This window comes from Rana temporaria, chromosome 4 (genome assembly GCF_905171775.1).
Source record: "Rana temporaria chromosome 4, aRanTem1.1, whole genome shotgun sequence".
Lineage (NCBI taxonomy): Eukaryota > Metazoa > Chordata > Amphibia > Anura > Ranidae > Rana > Rana temporaria.
The window spans coordinates 216,113,254-216,133,309 of record NC_053492.1 but is presented as its reverse complement, the minus strand read 5'-3'; the positions used below and the strand labels follow the sequence as shown (position 1 = coordinate 216,133,309).

The 20,056-nt window shown below is 39.9% G+C and overlaps 1 protein-coding gene across 1 annotated transcript in view; it reads right to left on the bottom strand.

The window, feature by feature from the left end:
* TINAG (tubulointerstitial nephritis antigen) overlaps positions 1-20,056 on the bottom strand; it is a 106,629-nt gene that overhangs the window by 52,333 nt on the left and 34,240 nt on the right. Inside the window, exons 3-4 of the mRNA XM_040349841.1 lie at positions 15,415-15,504; positions 8,296-8,410 (exon numbers count right to left, since the gene is read on the bottom strand). Of these exons, the coding sequence (XP_040205775.1) occupies positions 8,296-8,410; positions 15,415-15,504 (205 nt within the window). The remainder of the gene's footprint in view (positions 1-8,295; positions 8,411-15,414; positions 15,505-20,056) is intronic.

Here is a 20,056-nt window from a genome sequence, read left to right as displayed (position 1 = left end):
ACTTGCGGCGGTGTAACGCAAATCCGCTCGGCGCAAGCCCGCCTAATTCAAATGGGGCGGGCACCATTTAAATTAGGCGCGTTCCCGCGCCGAGCGTACTGCGCATGCTCCGTCGGGTAAATTACCCGACGTGCATTGCGCTAAATGACGTCGCAAGGACGTCATTGGTTTTGGCGTTAACGTAAATGGCATCCAGCGCCATTCACGGACAACTTACGCAAACGACGTGATGTTTTAAATTTCGACTCGGCCATTCTTAACATGGCTTAGAACACCTAGGGCTCAGCCCTAATTTTACAACGCGTATCTCAACGGAAACAACGTAAAGTTAGAGCGACGGGTAACGCGGACGTTCGTGGATCGCCGTAACTAGTCATTTGCATATTCTACGCCGACCGCAATGGCCTCGCCACCTAGCGGCCGGCATAGAATTGCATCCTAAGATCCGACAGTGTAAGTCAATTACACCTGTCGGATCTTAGGGCTAGCTATGCGTAACTGATTCTATGAATCAGTCGCATAGTTAGGACAGGTCGGATCACAGAGATATGACGGCGTATCAGGAGATACGCCGTCGTATCTCTTTTGTGAATCTGGCCCATGGTTTTTTGTACAATAGGAATTCAGTAGTAATATAAATAGATACTATAATAATAAAACGGGCATATGTTAAATAAAAGATGTGCATCTCAGCATTATATAATAATAGAATAATACATGTGATCCAAAAGACATGTCAGGAATATATTTTTCAGAATTAAATGGCAAGTCTTTCTTGCTGGTGCTTATTTTTCAGCTACCTCCCAGTCCATTTTAGCTAATAAAGTAGTACACATACTGTATAAAAGCATATATATATATATATATATATATATATATATATATATATATATATATATATATATATATATATATATATATATATATATATATGTGTATATATATATTTTTTTTTTTACTTTCATGAATCCCTGCTAGTTGTCTGGCAAAACATATTTCTATTTATTTTTTAATCACAGCAGCTGTCTCAATAGCCATGCTTTTATGTAGAACTTCTCTACATCTTTATGCTGCCAATCGGCCAAAGCTTTTCCAGCGTGTCTTAATAGATCAGGGAAACAACAGGAGCTTTAGTAGTATTATAGTTTATGTATGCAGGAGTTGTCAGAATTTGCGTATGGCTTAAACTCATTTTTTTGTTCCATAATACCTCTTGCAGAAATAACTGTTATAGCAAAACATAAACTTTCATATACAATTAGGTACACCTTTATACTTCCGCATTTTGAATCAGTGACATTTTAGTCTTCTACATTTTTTAGTGCATTTTAGACAATGGGGTAGATCCACAGACATCTGCGCCGGGCGCAGCGTATCTAAGATACACTACACCGCTGTAACTTACTTTGCTTTGGTTTGTATCCACAACGAATCCTCGCCATAAGTTACGGCGGCGTAGTATATCTCTCGCAGCGTAAGGGCGCCTAATTCAAATGGCTGTGATGGGGGCGTGTTTTATGTTAATACGTCGTGACCCGACGTAAACAATGTTTTTTTTTTAACTGCGCATGCGCCGTCCCTGGGGGTATCCCAGTGCGCATGCTCGAAATTAAACCGGAACCCGCCAATGCTTACGACAATGATGTCATTCTACGCAAATTCCTATTCGCAAAAGACTTACGCAAACGACGTAAAAAATTCAAAATTGTAAGCGGGAAGGATGGCCATACTTAACAATGAGTACGTCTCAGTATAGCAGCTTTAACTATACGCCGGAAAAAGACGAACGCAAACGACGGAAAAAAGGGACGGGCCGCGAATCGCCGTAAATAGCTCATTTGCATACTCAACGCGGATTTCGACGGGAACGCCACCTAGCGGCCGCCGAAAAATTGCATCTTAAATCCGAAGGTGTACAAAGACGTACGCCTGTCGGATCTAGCCGAGATGCCATTGTATCTTGTTTTGAGGATTCAAAACAAACATACGACGCGGGAATTTTGAAATTACGCCAGCGTATCAATAGGTACGCCGGCGTAATTTCTTTGTGGATCTACCCCAATATGTTTGTTTGTTTTTTTGCTTGGGTAAAAGGCTAATACAAAAAGTATAATACAATACAGCAATAAAAAAAAAATACTTTACATTCTTTTTTTAAAAACCTGTTTATGTTTAAAAAATATGCATTGTTAGTTCAAAATTGAAATGGCCCTAAAGTGATATGACATACAAATTCTGTCAAGCAAATGCAGTTTTAGAGAAATCATACAGCTTTCTTGGATTGATATGCGCATAAATCTTTGAGGTACAGCAAAATACATTTTTATTTTGTATCTTACAGCTGTGTATAGTTTGTTAAAATTGTTTTCTTTTTTTATTATTATTCTTGTTTATTTTTGGATCTTGGCTAGACAAATGATGCAAACTGATGAAAAAAACATTCCTCTTTAAAAGCCTTAACAAATACAATTTTATAGAGCAAGACAAGCATTTTAGTCAGAGTTTACAATACTTATTTATTTATTTTATTAAGGTCACTTCACTGGTGAAAGCATTGCAAATGCATCTGCAATTCATGTACTACTTCATGCATTTAAGATGTTTTTCTATTGAAAATATTGAACTAAAAATTTATGCAGACCATACTGGAAAAGAACAAGCTGTGTTCACAAAAAATAAAAAATAAAATGTACAGCCAGGAAACAAAATCTATTGAAACAGAGGGGTCCATGTACAATGCAGGGTTAATAGCTCGGCATTGCACATGTTGATACTGAAGGACAACCCAGAGCACTGGGGTTGATTTACTAAAATTGCAGAGTGCAATATTGGGTGCAGCTGTGTGTAGAAAATCAGCTTCCATTTTTTTTTTTTGTTGTCAAAGCCTAATTGAACAAGCTAAAGTTAAAAGCTGATTGGCTACATGCACAGCTGCACCATATTTTGTACTCCCTAGTTTTAGTAATCTCCCCCACTGAAAGTAAAAGAGAACAGTGCTGGAGCTGGGCAGAGCAGTAGTAAGGCTAGGTTCACACTAGACCACACTGTTCATTCCGGTTGTGGGAATTGCATTGATTCTTGCACCTGTAACCACCCACAGCCAAAACCACATGTTCAAAAAGATCATGCAGTTTCCCTGAGGCCTCGTTCTTAAAAAGGTGCATGCACATTTTTTCTGTAATTTCACTAGGCACGGCAGCCCATTCAAATGAATGGGCTGCCGTGGCCGAGCAAACGCGGGCCGCATGGTCCGAAACTGATATGAACGAGCTGTGAGTAAGTAATGCAGCCTTCTAATCTCCCGCAAGACATAACAAGCATTTAACCCTTGCAGTGTGGATGTGGGGCACTACAGGGGTTTTTCTTCTTCCATTTCAAAGTTTGGGATTTAACTCTCTTTGGTATTTCATGTAATTTTTCCAATTGGAAGAACATGATTTTTTGATTGTTAACAAAATTGTTGAAAGCATGATCCATACTGAAAATATTTTACAAAACCAAAAGGCAAGGAGAATGAAAAGTAACTAACTCAGCAGAGAGACTAAAACATAAAGCAAGAAATACATAAAATCACTCATACACACATTCCAAATATGTTATATTCTTACTAAATCTTTATTGTACAAAAGTATATAGATAAAATCTTAACTTCATTATTCTAATACAAACATCTAATGTCAACCACTTGCTACCAAATCACATACCTGATACGTAATTTAAGTTCAAGTGGTTGTACCGGGATGATGCAGCTGCAGGCATCACCCTGATACTGTTTTTTAGAGCTGACGGCTGTCTCTCTTGTAATAGCAATCGGTGTGGCTATCTAGCCACTCACTTGCTATTACAAGCAGCAGGAGGGGACATCCCCCCTCCCTCTGGCAACCTTTCCGTGGCTCACTCGGATTCTCTTGTTCCCCCCGGGAGACCCGAGCTACTAACTGGCTTTGATTGGGTCTCCACTATGGTAACCTAGAAGCAATGACATGATTTGACTTCCAGTCCACCTGGATGTCAAAGGCACCATTTTTTATAAATCAAAATCATTCAAAAATGCAGATCTTGTCGTAAATGTTTTCAAGTGCAAAGGAGGAATTTGGGCCCAGATTCACGTAGAATCGCGGCGGCGTAACGTATCGTAGATACGTTACACCGCCGCAAGTTTTCATTGCAAGTGCCTGATTCTCAAAGCACTTGCATGAAAACTTACGCTGGCGGCCTCCGGCGTAAGTCCGTGTAATTCAAAGGGGCTTGTGCCATTTAAATTAGTCACAAAATATTCCAACTGCACACCTTCCAGGAAAATGGCCAATAAGTAAAAGGGTGCTGAAACGATCACCAGCTGGGAACCGGAAAGCAAATCATGTACACATATTCGCCAGCACACCAAGGATCATTGAAAAAACGTCCAAAAATTTAATGCATAATAGCGATCCAAAAAGCAACGTTTCGAGGTCACGCAGGACCTCTTCGTCAGGCAAAAGATACAAACACAATGCAGTACACAAATATATATAGAAAGCTGTCACCAATCAAACCATGTGAAAAAATAAAACCCACCCATCCCAATCACCTCCTCCCCCTCCCCTCCCCCCCAATCAGGAACCTTCATTGATTAAAATTATGCAAGTACCTGCTAGTAGCCAGCTGCTTGTGGATTATCATCAGGAAAAAGCAGCCTGGGGTGCCGACAACCTACCCCCGCTGTACTCACGATCGCAGTGGTGATCGCACAACTGTGTCACACATTGCTAGTAAGATAAATCAATCACATCACATGTAACAGGGCTGAAGGTGTCGACAGTATACCCCCCCGCTGTGTCTGCGATCGTAGTCACGATCGTACAGCTAATACCCCACATAATACAATAAGGATTGCCAACCGCCAATCATATCTTACCATGCATCCCGCGCAAGCGCACAGGATGCGGGAAGACATCTCGGAAGACACCGATGTGCGGCCGCTGACGCCATGGAAACAATGACGTCAGGGCGCCGCATATCGGCCCAACCTATCACTCATGGCAGATGTGACAGCGAGGCTTGGAAAGCAAGCCGCTGTCCCATGGCTAAAGGGGCCAAGGAGAGTTACGAAATAGAGGAAGTATGGTGCGCTCACCCCAGCTTTTCTTTTTTTTTTTCTCCTACTTTTTTACTGTCTTTCCGCTGCGCTTTTAAGCTGGGGTGAGCGCACCATACTTCCTCTATTTCGTAACTCTCCTTGGCCCCTTTAGCCATGGGACAGCGGCTTGCTTTCCAAGCCTCGCTGTCACATCTGCCTTAAGTGATAGGTTGGGCCGATATGCGGCGCCCTGACGTCATTGTTTCCATGGCGTCAGCGGCCGCACATCGGTGTCTTCCGAGATGTCTTCCCGCATCCTGTGCGCTTGCGCGGGATGCATGGTAAGATATGATTGGCGGTTGGCAATCCTTATTGTATTATGTGGGGTATTAGCTGTACGATCGTGACTACGATCGCAGACACAGCGGGGGGTATACTGTCGACACCTTCAGCCCTGTTACATGTGATGTGATTGATTTATCTCACTAGCAATGTGTGACACAGTTGTGCGATCGCCACTGCGATCGTGAGTACAGCGGGGGTAGGTTGTCGGCACCCCAGGCTGCTTTTTCCTGATGATAATCCACAAGCAGCTGGTTACTAGCAGGTACTTGCATAATTTTAATCAATGAAGGTTCCTGATTGGGGGGAGGGGAGGGGGAGGAGGTGATTGGGATGGGTGGGTTTTATTTTTTCACATGGTTTGATTGGTGACAGCTTTCTATATATATTTGTGTACTGCATTGTGTTTGTATCTTTTGCCTGACGAAGAGGTCCTGCGTGACCTCGAAACGTTGCTTTTTGGATCGCTATTATGCATTAAATTTTTGGACGTTTTTTCAATGATCCTTGGTGTGCTGGCGAATATGTGTACATGCCATTTAAATTAGGCGCGCTCCCGCGCCGGACCTACTGCGCATGCTCCGTTTTGAAATTCCTGCCGTGCTTTGCGTGAAGTGACGTAATTTTTTCGAACGGCGACGTGCGTAGTGTACTTTCGTATTCCCGGACGTCTTACGCAAGATCAAAACATTTTCAAATTTCGACGCGGGAATGACGGCCATACTTTATACAGCACATACGTGTGCTGTGTAAAGTTAGGGCAGCAAAAACGATGACTAACTTTGCGACGGGAAACTAGACTAGCAGCGACGTAGCGAACGCGAAAAACCGTCGTGGATTGCCGTAACTACTAATTTGCATACCAGACACTGGTTTACGACGCGAACTCCCCCCAGCGGCGGCCGAGGTATTGCATCCTAAGATCCGACAGTGTAATTTAATTACACCTGTCGGATCTTAGGGCTAACTATGCGTAACTGATTCTATGAATCAGTCGCATAGTTAGGAAGACCCTAAAACAGATATACTACGGCGTACCAGGAGATACGCCGTCGTATCTCTTTTGTGAATCTGGGCCTTGGGGTGTAATTGACTCCAGATGTCTCCTTAAAGACTACCTGTCACATGCCTATTGCTGTCACAAGGACATGTTCATTCCCTGTGACAGCAATAAAAGTGCTTAAAAAAATGCAAAGCAAAGGTGTGCTAGTACACAAAGGGGAAGACGTGTGTCAGTCACCCACGCACGGACGGACGCACGCACACAAACGGCGATTGTCCCACACATGTAAGGTATTGTCGTGAACATCAGATCATGGACAGTAATTCTAGCACTAGACCTCCTTTGCCAATCTAAAGTGGTGACCTGTAAAGGCTTTTAAATCATTACGTTTGCATAGTAAAAATTATGACGTTTGTTACTGTTGTGATATGTTTGGTATCTATTTACTCAGCATGACATCATATTTTATATTTTACAAAAAAAAATTATTGGCTTATGTATTTTGTGTTTTTTGCATTTAAATTTAAAAAAAGTTTATTTTTGGAAAAACCACTGCACAAATACTGTGTTACATTAAAAAATCGCAAAATACATCAATTTATTCTCTAGGGCCTCTGCTTAAAAAAAAAAGATATAATGTTGGGGCTAAGTAAATTTTCTAGCAAAAAAACAAAACCGATGTCCACATAAACAAGAAGTGCTAGAAAATGCCTGGTCTTCAAGAGGTTAAAATTACAAACCAAACCACTATCACACTGATGTAAGGAGATATTATGTGCTCATGTAGACAATGAGTAATCCTTACTTTACTGTACTATACTGAAATACATTACACATTAGTAAACCCAGTGCAAAGGTGAGTATACCATTAAAAAACAATAGTAAATAAGATGGCAAATAGCCATGTTGAGCTGTTCGAGCAATTAGAATGGCTGTGCTCATATATAAATAGTATGTACTTCTGGAAAAGAAGACCTATGGCATGCTATACAGTATGTATAGTATGTGGAAAATAGAAACAACAGGGTAACAGTGAGTAATATAAATAGTGCAAGAAACAAAGTACTACTTAGTAAGTGGAGTGGATTGGGTAACTCTAAAATATCATGCATCTCATCCTGTTTTTTTGGAAATAGTTGAATGCAGGAAATGGGATTGTAGCAGTGCTCAAATAATCAAATACATATCAAGAATATAACATTTATAAATGTTTCTTTATTATTACAAAACATGGAAAAGGGGTTCAATAAAATAAATTCACAGAGCATGTACAGTTTGCTTTTATTTGGGTCGCTGGTGTCCCACAAAGGTGAAGATGGTCACAGGTAGATGTTATATCCAATCATGGTTTGCCAGTCATGGATTCCTCAGGCAATTATTTGGGACCATCAATATTAGCCCAGCTCTAGCACAAATAGAGTGCAGAATAATTTGTCGTCAATTATAAAGTGTGAACATAACCAAAAAAAAATTGATATATTAACCTAACATCTGTCATGGCTTTAGAGAACATTTCATCTTTGTGGGACACCTTTGTGGGACACCAGCGACCCGAATAAAAGCAAACTGTACATGCTCTGTGATTTTTTTTTATTGAACCCCTGTTCCATTTTTTGTAATAATAAAGAAACCTTTATAAATGTTATATTCTTGATAAGTATTTGATTATTTGAGCACTGCTACAATCCCGTTTCCTGTCTTCAACTAAAGTACTACTTAGTTTGGCATGAGGATGATGACCAGATCTTTTTCAATAGACTTTTGTATAATAATGATTAAAATGATTATAACATATCTAGAACATGGGTAGGGTATCCCATACTACAAATATGTTGTATATTGCTTGATCAATCAGACAAACGTTACTAACTACAATTACAAGAAAACTTACATCTATTTCATTCATGCTGAGAAGCGAGGGAGATGGAGGTATTGTACCCAGTCGATATTCAAATCCTTCATTTAATGTCATGCCCCAAAACTGACTGTAGTTTTCAGCTTTCCACCTGTATTTAAAAATGTTATTTTATTATCAATATTAGCACTAGCAGTAATAATAGCAAACAATAATAATAACAAAAATGAAAGAAGCAGACATTTTTCATAGTTCACTGCAAATTTCTAGAACAACATAGTTATGTTATAGAATATAATTATTGATATTATTTGTTCTTAAATCCAAACAGCTAAATACACATATAAAACACATGAAAGAGATCTGTATTATCTGCAAAATAATTTGCATTTGTGGTGTGGTGCCTTCAGGTGAGCTCTGTTGTGTTTCCCATCATTTTTCCCAACATATTGCAACCCACCTGAAGGCAGTGTTTCAGTGGGAACATGACACAATTGTCTTATAAGTGCCCTTGCAGTGACTGGCATTGATCAAGTGCAGAAAAATAGCAAAAAATTACAGTTAAAGAATACAAGGGTTTTATCGTTCTACTCTCATATTGAATGGAAAGTGGGGAAAAAAAGCAGCAGACTGATGAGGTAGCCCCTCTGTTAACTCTGCTCTTTGATTCTATGAGCATGCTAATTGTCACAACAATTGCAAATGGGCCCTTACAGTTATGTAATTATTAATTATAAATGCAGATAGTTTAATACCTGAATTAGACCTGAGATCAGCCCTTTGTAGACTCTGGAGTGTTTAGGCTGGAATAAGCAGCGCAAGGAGCCAATCAACTGTGCTGCGGTGCTAACAAGAAACCAATATGGGTTGGAACGAAATCTACAAGAGATACTTAAATTTACCATAGGAAAATACACATCTTTTGGTAGGTAAAACAGCTCTCTTCTATTTCATTCATCTGTCTATTTAGCTGCGTGTCTACAGTTCATGTTTTTTTTAAAGATTTAAATAAGGATTATTAAAATAAAAAATATGGTTAAATAGAAAAAGTTACAAATAAATAAAAATATAGCTATGCACTGCAAATAATGTTTAATTAGTTGCCTTATATTTTTTTAAAACAAAAGAAAAGCACTAGAAAGTATATATCAGTTGAACAAACAAAATTGCATCAATAAACTGGTTTTCCACTTCCTCAAAAAATGCTAGATATAGATATCTGCGGTCTATGTATGCCTTGTGGATTTGTGAGTGGCCATAGTAACCCCATCTCTTATAATACCAAAAATGCACAATATAAATCTCAATTGTACTTTTTGTGCCAGCATTACTCACACATTTTTCTGAAGAGTATTTTTATATTTGTTTTGCCATTTAAAATGTACATAGTGTCACATCATAACCAAATAAAATGTTATCAAAAATGTTACCTATACAGTGGGGTTCATAAATGCATCCCCAGTCACCCATCCACTGTTAAATAAATCTATACTATAACTATATATCTATTTACTTCCAACCATTAATAGGGCAGAATTATTTCAAGTTGTTAGCATATATCATGTTCTAGCACTGATATATTTTCTTATAGCCCAATACAGGGGAACAGCTCTATTTTGACATGTTTCATGATTCTATTTTTAGGAAAGAGGGATAATCGGTAGCATAAATATAGCAAATAGTTCTACATATGTATATATGTACTGTATAGGCTTAGAGCTATATTTACATTTGCTTACATCCATAGACTTTTTGAATTGAAAAACATTTTATTCACTTTGTTAGCCATTTCTGGACCGACCACCCGCAATGTATGAGAGGCAGCAAATATAGTCACAGCAACGTATGTAGCTGCCCGATTCTGGATTTAGGATGAGCACATGCACCTTGATCAAAAGTTTACATACCTTAGTTCTTATTACAGTGTATTGCCCCTTTAACATCAATGACAGTGGTATTTATGGAGGAGGCTCTTTATCTTCTCAGATGGTAAAGCTGCCCATTTCACTTAAAAAAGCCTCCAGTTCCTGTAAATTCTTAGACTGTCTTGCATGAACTGCACGTTTGAGATTTCCTCAGAGTGGCTCAATAATATTGAGGTCAGGAGACTCAGATGGCCACTCCAGAATCTTCACTTTATTCTGCTGTAGCCAAAGACAGGTCGACTTGGCCTTGTGTTTTGGATCATTGTCATGTTGGAATGTCCAAGTACATCCCATGTGCAGTTTCCTGGCTGATGAATGCAAATGTTCCTCCAGTATTTTTTGATAACATTCCGCATTCACCTTGCCATCAATTTTGACCAAATTTCTTGTGCCTTTGTAGCTCACACATCCCCAAAACATCAGTGATCCACCTCCGTGTTTCACAGTAGGAACGGTGCAGCTTTCATCATAGGCCTTGTTCACACCTCTCCAAATGTGTTTATAGTTGTGGCCAAAAAGCTAAATTATGGTCTCATCACTCCAAATGACTTTGTGCCAGAAGGTTTGAGGCTTGTCTCTGTCCTGTTTGGCATATTGTAAGTGGGATACTTTGTGGTATTTGCATATCAATGGCTTTCTTCTGGTGACTTGACCATGCAGCCCATCTTTCTTCAAGTGCCTCCTTATTGTGCATCTTGAAACAGCCATACCACATGTTTTCAGAGAGTCCTGTATTTCACCTGAAGTTATTTGTGGGGTTTTCTTTGCATCCCTAACTATTTTCCTGGCAGTTGTGGCTGAAATTTTAGTTGGTCCACCTGACCACGGTTTGGTTTCAACAGAACCCCTTATTTTCCACTTCTTGATTATAGTTTGAACACTGCTGATTGGCATTCTCAATTCTTTGGATATCTTTTTATATCCATTTCCTGTTTTATGCAGTTCAACTACCTTTTCCCACATATCCATTGACAATTCTTTTGCTTTCCCCATGACACAGAATCCAGAAACGTTGTGAGAAAAATGCAAGGGTCTGCCAGGAGTCCAGAAACTCATTGACCTTTTATACACACACACTAATTACAATCAAACAGATCAAAGGTGAGGATGGTTACCTTTAAAAGCCATTCAAACCCCTTTGTGCTAAAATTACCAGGATATGTAAACTTTTGATCAGGGTCATTTGGGTAGTTTCTGTTGTCTTTATGATTTAAAAATAGTAAACGCAGTTGATTGATAATAAATGGCTTCAGCCAAACACTAACCATGAGTAAAAGAAATGTTTTTATGTTATCAATATTCTCTGAAAAATGGCTAAGAAATCATAAATTATGCCAGGGTATGTAAACTTATAAGCACAACTGTAAATATAATGTTCACAAACCTGCATAAAAAATGAGCATGTATATATAGAGTACATTGTATAGAGTTCATGGTTTGGCTGTCATGGTACACTCAGTCTTCATTTACACACGTGGATAGATGACAGTAAAACCAGGTAGTTTAGCTGCAGTTTTACCATCCCCAACCACCCACCAGAACCTGGCATGCAGCCACTCAGGGCTGTACACATGCCATGGCCATGATGCTTTGCTTGATGTTGCCAAATGCAACCAATGCAATTCTATGGGGCTGTGTCACAACCACCCCACAACCCTGTAGTGTGGCATTTACTGGGTTAAATTAGGCAACAGAATGCCTCCTCAACACCTGTCAAATGCCCTCTGAAGAGCCCTACAATATAGGTTCAAATGTTATTGAACATGATGTGATACTATGCACATTTTAAATGGCAAAGATTTTAGAATATATTAATAAAAATACTTTTTTTTTTTGTATATGGAGAACAATGTGTGATTAATGTTGGCACTCAAGTCCTATTGAGTTTAAATACTGTGTATTATTTCAATATTATATCAGAAAATTATTTCTGGAAGATTTAAAATTGCTATACATTAAAAGCATTTTATTGTAAGGTTAAATTGTTATTTTTTTTCTTTTGTATAAGCAACCTGTCAAAATATATGATGGGTGTCAAAGTAAGATGAGTTCAAACTGTTATCCTAAAATGTTTTCCTATCCGTAATGGTTTTATTCTGCTGCTTTCAGAAAATATAAAAGGTGACTAGATTATCCCACGCTACATCTTAGTGTATTTATTATCAACTCCTGAGGAAGTCACGTGACCATGACGATATGCGTGGAGTGAAGTCGGGTGACGATGCCAATACCAGAAGTGATGCCGGAGCACCGCTGCTAGATTTTAATGCTGAATGATTCTTACTGAATTGAAAGATACTATGTACATGTTTTAATACATTCTATTGCAAAACTACTACACTGTGAGGAATATTGTTTTTTTTTCGAAATTTACGCTTTTTTTTGTTTATAGCGCAAAAAATAAAAACCGCAGAGATGATCAAATACCACCAAAAGAAAGCTCTATTTGTGGGGAAAAAAGGACATCAATTTTGTTTGGGAGCCACGTCGCACGACCGTGCAATTGTCATTCAAAGCGTAACAGTGCTGAAAGCTGAAATTTCGCCTAGGCAGGAAGGGGGTGTATATGCCCAGTAAGCAAGTGGTTAAGTGGTAATCCTTGTATAATGTAATGTTCTTCTTAGTGGACCTACATGGTTATCTATGATATAATTTAATTTCTCTGTACCAGTTGTTTTCCAAATAAAACAAGAAGGTCTCAGCCAAGTATTTAGGATAATGACTGGTGTCATATCAGCAGCAGCTTCATGTACACTACAGCTCTAAACATGAGTTTTTTTTTGCCAAAGGTCCTAAACTAAACTTCTTAAAAGCCTATGTGTCAATGTACACACATAGCTGGATTCAGGCCGAATCCGCGCCGTCGTAACATTAAGCGTATGCTCAAACTGAGATACGCTTAAATGTTGCTAAGATGCGACCTCCTACGCCGTCCTATCTTAGCTGCCTATTTACTCTGGCCGCTAGGGGCGTGTACGCTGATTTACGCCTAGAATATGTAAATCAGCGAGATACGCCTACTCACGAACGTACGCACGGCCGTCGCAGTAAAGATACGCCGTTTACGTAAGGCGTTTTCAGGCGTAAAGATAAACCACCAAAAAGATTGTGCAGCCAATGTTAAGTATGGACGTCGGAACCACATCAAATTTTTCACGTTTTACGTCGTTTGCGTAAGTCGTCCGTGAATGGGGCTGGGCGTAATTTACGTTCACGTCGAAACCAATGAGTCTTTGCGGCATAATTTGGAGCATGCGCACTGGGATACGTCCATGGACGGCGCATGCACCATTCGTTAGAAACGTCAAATACGTGGGGTCACGAGTATTTAGCATAGAACACGCCCCCAACCAGCCTATTTTGAATTAGGCGGCCTTACGCCGGCCCAGTTACACTATGCCGCTGTAAGTTAGAGCATAAGTTAGAGCGCAACTTCTTTGTGAATACAGGACCTGCCGCTCTAACTTACGGCAGCGTAGTGTATCTAAGATATGCTACGCCCACCTATAGATAGGCACATTTCTCTGAATCTAGCTAATAGACTTTTACCAAAGTATAGCTGTGGTTAGGGAAGCTTCAACCTCCTTCTCCTGAACGTGGTAGAATCGTGTTTAGGACAAGGACACGTTTTGATCACTGGAAAACGCAATCTGCACAAGACCACGGCAAAACCACTGCTAAAATCATGACGCGTTTTCAGTTTTTCCATGGCTGGTGGTCAAATTAGGCTGTGTGTACATGAAGCCTTACAATGAAAGTACTGTGGCTAGACAACTAGGATTTTCAGAAAGATACTAGAAGCTCAATTACTTATTTTGTGACAGATAGAGAAAATATTTACAGAAGTGGAGATGTTGTCCATTGAAAGAGGTCAGACTTTTGGTTTAATCTTTCTGTTAAATAAGAGGTGAAACCTGATTACTTTAATAAGTTTTAAATCAGCCCCAATGTGTTCATGGGGTTGCACTCTGCACTATTCACCTAAAAAAAAAGCTACAAATACAACCATTAAATATGACAAAAAAAACACAAACAACAAGCTGGCGCAAATTGGCACTTTTATTGGTTTCAAATAAATTTCAATAATCAGAAAATAACATAATAAATCCATTAAATCATCATATAACACTTTAAACTATACTATAATGACTATGCTATAATGACTCAAGCAAATACATACCAAAAAGGCGGGACTTTGACATAGACAAAGACTCTGCCTACCCCAAATATGCAGTCAATATAATACTTTGTTGTAACCCTAAATTAAAAATGTTTCACTCAATTTCAGAAAGGTAGATTGGGTCTTGACAATAAAGGCCAATTGTCCCACCTTCCAAGTTGATATGATGAAAAGAGATTCCACCAATGATGGGCATACATTTCTCAATAGAATGGTTTATTTTATTTCTAAAAATGTTTTTATAGTTTAAGTTTAATAAAAAAAAAAAAATTCTATGAGAGTATTTTCTTGTTTATCTCTTCACCCATGTGGGATATTGGGACTTTATACAGCCTGAAGGAATAGAAGAAAAGAGTGGAGGAGAGGACACCAGAGGAGACCATACATATCTGGCTATCCAGACATCTTTAGCCGTGTACACACGATCAGTCCATCCGATGAGAACGGTCTGATGGACCGTTTTCATCGGTTAACCGATGAAGTTGACTGATGGTCCATCGCGCCTACACACCAAAAAAACGATCATGACAGAACGCGGTGACGTAAAACACAACGACGTGCTGAAAAAAACTAAGTTCAATGCTTCCAAGCATGCGTCGACTTGATTCTGATTATGCATGGATTTTTAACCGATCGTTGTGCCTACTAACGATCGGTTTTGACCTATCGTTTAGGAATCCGTCGGTTAAATTTAAAGCAAGTTGGCTTTTTTTTAACCGATGGTTAAATAACCTATGGGGCCCACAAACGATTGGTTTTGACCAATGAAAACGGTCCATTAGACCGTTGTCCTCTGTTTAACCTATCGTGTGTACGAGGACTTAGTATTTGAAGTGCACTTGTTTGCATCAATTTTGGTTAGTGTGGGTACCAGAGGGGAGCACAATATGGTGTCTGCATTGTACAGGAGTGGTATGCTTCAGCACAAGAGTCTATACTTTAAAGGATAAGTTCTCTTTTTAAAAAATGTATTATTATTATTTTTTTTTTGGAGCCTAAAAAATAATACAAAAATTGCATATGTATTAATTACATAAATGATCTACTTACCCAAAGTTTCTGGTATTGATGTATTTAATCAAATCCAGCTCTACAAGACAAGTGTGGTTTGTACATATCCACTGAGTACTCTTACAGTAACTAAAAGAAAACATATTACAAATAATTAAGTGTTTAAACCTGAAATGCATAAATTATGATGATGTTAAAAATAGAAGTGAATAATAAAAGCCAGGTGACTTCAGATTATATAAACATTAATGAATAACCTACATCAGGCATGTTGTGTTTTTTTTTTTTTTTATCTACTCAAAAACAAAACAAAATTAGGATAGAAGAGGCAGAGGAATCATAAATAATAACCAACATCAAAAAAATGTAAGCTATTTTATCATTAGTTTTTCTCTTTCAGGCTTAGAGCATTTTCAGCTAAACAGAAAATACCCGTTGCCATTTTCAGAATTGTAATGTCCTTGTCATTTTCTGTGAGTTGAAACAAATGTTAAAGCGGAGTTCCACCTAAAAATGGAACTTCCGCTTAATCCACTCCTTCCCCCCTTGCATGCCACATTTGGCATGTCATTTTTTTTGGGGGGGGAGTGGGGGGGTCAGGAGGAGTGGGACTCCTGTCCCACTTCCTCCTTCCGCAGAGGGGCTGGTAATGAAGACGCAGGTAAGTGTCTGTTTATTAAAAGCCAGCAGCTACACTTTTTGTAGCTGCTGACTTTTTATAAACTTAAAAAAAGGCTGGAACACCCCTTTAATGAAGGACGTTTTGTGTTCATGAAATGCTTGTTTTAATTCTCCAAATGTGAGTATCATGTATGCTTTTTACTTAATAAAATCATCTTGAATTAACATACTACACAATGAGGAGCTGCTTCTCTTTTATCCTATGCAAAATCAGTTAGAAACCATATACAACTATATTACTGTGTCTAGGTTAGTAAGACACATTAGTCCCCTTAAGACCCCTTTCACACTGAAGCATTTTAACAGCGTTTTAGCGTTAAAAATAGCGCTATTAAAACATTTATAAAATGCTCACCATGTAGCTCAATGGACCCTTTCACACTGAGTCCTGCAAGCAGCATCTTTGGAGCAGCTTTTGGGCGCTGAAAAAAAACGCTCCAAAAACACCCCTCTCCATTGAAATGAATTGAAAGCGCTGTAAAAACGCCTTATCATTTTACACTGAGGTGTTGCACTGGCAGGGCGTTGAGAAAAGTCCTGCTAGCAGCACCCTTCTTTGCCTCTTATAGTGTTCCCTAGGTCCCCTATGTTCCCCCCCGGCTTTACCTCCCTCTAAACCTTAATCCCTTTACGTTCCCTACCTACACCCCCCCCCCACTTATTTTCATCCCAGCAGTAGCTCCCCAAAAAAAAAAAAAACCCAGCCCAGCTCCCATCTCCTCCCCCCTGCCCCGCAGCGGGGTACCCCCTCTTTAATTTCAGCCACAAATCCCTCTTGCACACTTCTGATCGCTTGGGCTCCCCTCTCTTCCCCCTACTCTCCCAATAGCCTCTTCCCTTCTTCCGAATTTATAAACTGGTTCCAACCTGTCCATGTTTCTGCATATTGTTCCCTTTTATTCCTGGAAGGGAGGATCAGGTCATTCTGATAAATAATATGCTAGTTTATGGATTGTGGGGCCTTGTCCTATGGAAATATAGCATTACTCAGGATAATTGGCATTAAGGGTGTTTCCTTGGCCATTCTAAAGCACTCCTGCACACCTAAAATGCACCTTTTAGATCTTTTGAATGGGTGGGGAAGCTCAGAATCACTCTGGCCCTGCCCAAGGGACAATAAAGGGACAATGCAAAAGCAGCTGGGGATTCTACTATAGATTTCTATGAATCACTTTATCAGGACTAGTGACTGTTACGACATGTTATTGGAGGTAATCTTCAATGTGTGTAGTGCATTGCAGGGCGTTCGGCGGGGCGAACACCCGCTGAACACCCTGTAAATTTGAGTGTTCCCCGAACGGGGCGAACAGCCAATGTTCAGCCTGAACTGATGCTCGGGCCAAACCTTTCACCCAACTCTACTTTTAACACCACTATGAAACCTATTGATAAACCCAGATTATTGGATTTAGGCTCCCCTCTTTGGAGATTTTGCGTTTGCTCATGAATAAGCCCCAGACTGTTAAAATTGGAGAACAATGCTCCTTGTACCTTAAAGTGAATGTAAACCCGAACATTTTTATTTCTTTTTTTGATGTCACAATGTAGAGTAAAAGATTTCCTATCATCTGTGCCCAGTCTTGCCACACATAGTTAATCCAGCTCTGAGCAATCCTCTTTTATTGTTCAGTGAAATAAAATGGACTCACAGAGAAAAACCTTGGTCCGTTCCGCCCCCTTGCTGTGAGTGACAGGTTATTTACATATCTCATGCACTAGCTTCAGACAGGCATTATTTTTTAACTCCCACCCCCCACTCCTTTTCTGAAGTCATGTGGTTACTTTTCTGGATTTTGACTGGATGTTTAGTGATCATGGCAAAATTCAGTGTAAGGAATACACAGGAAAAAATGCATTTTGACAAGGGGAGTGTAGAGGAGGGTGGGGAACAGGGGTGGACTGACAACTCATGGGGCCCTCGGGCAATAGCAGATTATGGGGCCCCTGGGCAATAGGAGATTATGGGGCCCCCGTCAATAGGAGATTATAGGGCCCCCAGGCAATAGATTATGGGGCCATACAGTACTGTATATACAACACACACACACAGTATAAATACACACAGAATACACATACAGACACCCAGTACGCACACAGTATACATACACACACTGAGAAGCTACTGGAGAGGCGAGGCAGCTATAATCTTGGGATTTTTAGACCAAACGGATGTAAGGGACATTTCAGGGATAGATGTAAAAAAACACAGATTTTTACATATTGTCCCTGGTTTTACTTGCAACCCTGATGGGGCCCCCTAGTGGCATGGGGCCCTCGGGCAGCGCCCAAGTGGCCGAATGGTCAGTCCGCCCCTGGTGGGGAGGATATTGACATCACGACTCCACCCACCGAGCTCCAGACAACAGACCCACCCACAGAATCTGCAGTTTTTCAGTTCTTATAACAGAGGGGAGACATTTGAAAGGTAAGGATACATGCAGGAGGCATGTATACCCTTATAGATCAGCAGTGCACCATGGCAGTAGTTTAGAAAGGATGAGAGTGGGTTTACATCCACTTTAATACAGATGTGCTCCAAAGATGTGTGCTCGGTCTAATTTTGTTTATCTTGTACACCTATGACTGTGTTTTTTGATCTGAGCTGAACACGGAGATAAAATTTGCAGATGACAACAATGTTATTGGGAGAATAAGAACAGTGTCAAGGCTGTATACTGTATATAAAACAATAAAATAATTGTTGTATGTTAAATAAAAATAATCCAGTACTTAAAGTCAAGGTAAAACTTTATTTTTTTTAGTTTTGGATAGAGTGGAGAGAGATTAGAACAACTGTCAGTTTTTATTGTTGTCTTTGTTTCCATTAAGGAAATGCATTCTCCTATTTGTCCTGTTTATCATTGTCATTGAAAGTGAAAGTAAAGGAGCCAGGAGGCGGGGTCTAGCTGCACAGTCATGCTGCACTAGAGCTCCGCTCTGTGGGGAAAGAAAACCGCAAATAATTGATTTTAATAGAGCTGCAAACTAACAGAAAACGACGGGTCGAGTTCCCAGGAGGTGAGGAGAACCATTTTATTGAAATATGGTGCTGGGGGGTGCCAGAAATAAGGGTAAATCCAACCCTAATAGCACGGCCCAGCAGATGAAGGGCTCTGTAAAAAAGGCGGCATTCTCCTCAGCCACCTCAGCTACCTCAGAGTCTAATACTGAGGGGAAAGGCAAGCAATGCTTGTTAAAGGGAATGAAATCCGCAGCTTCTCTGAGGAACATGGACACGGACAGTGAGGAGGAGGACTTGTCTAATACCCCACAAATAGCTACATTAAGTAAGACAGTCCCCTCAGAGCTCCTAAGTCAATTCGAGAAAATGCTGAATAAAGCGCTAAAGCGCACCTCGGAGCAAATCACCACTAGTCTAACTAAGGAAATAAGAGACTTGGGCTGCCGCACAGAGACTTTAGAGGCAAAAATGGACGAAATTGAAATTTATACTCAAGATTGCCAATCAGAACTAGATGCGCTTAAAGAGGAGAACTTGGTACTTCATAGCAAACTAGAAGATTTTGAGAACCGCGCCAGGAGATCGAATTTGAGATTCAGGGGAATTCCTGAGACGGTCCTGGACCTTTCAGGCACCATTCTAGCACTGTGTCAGGAGCTAGTGCCGGGACTGCCTGTAGAACGCCTGGAATATGATAGAATACATAGGGCATTAGCCCCCAAAAAATCTGAGGGACCCCCCAGGGATATCATTGCAAAATTCCACTACTACAGAACAAAAGAGCAGGTTCTGGAAGCAGCCAGAGAGAAGAGCAGTTTAACATTCCAGGGAAACAATTTCCAGATATTCGCCGATCTATCGCAACTGACAATTACCAAACGGCGTGCAATGAAACCCCTTTTAGTGGAATTACAACAGCGAAACATAAAGTACCAATGGGGATTTCCCTTCTCCCTCAGATTTACATTCCAGGGCTCAAAGATAGTGTGCAGATCACCTGATCAATTACACCAAGCTTTAATTGATCTGAAGCTCATT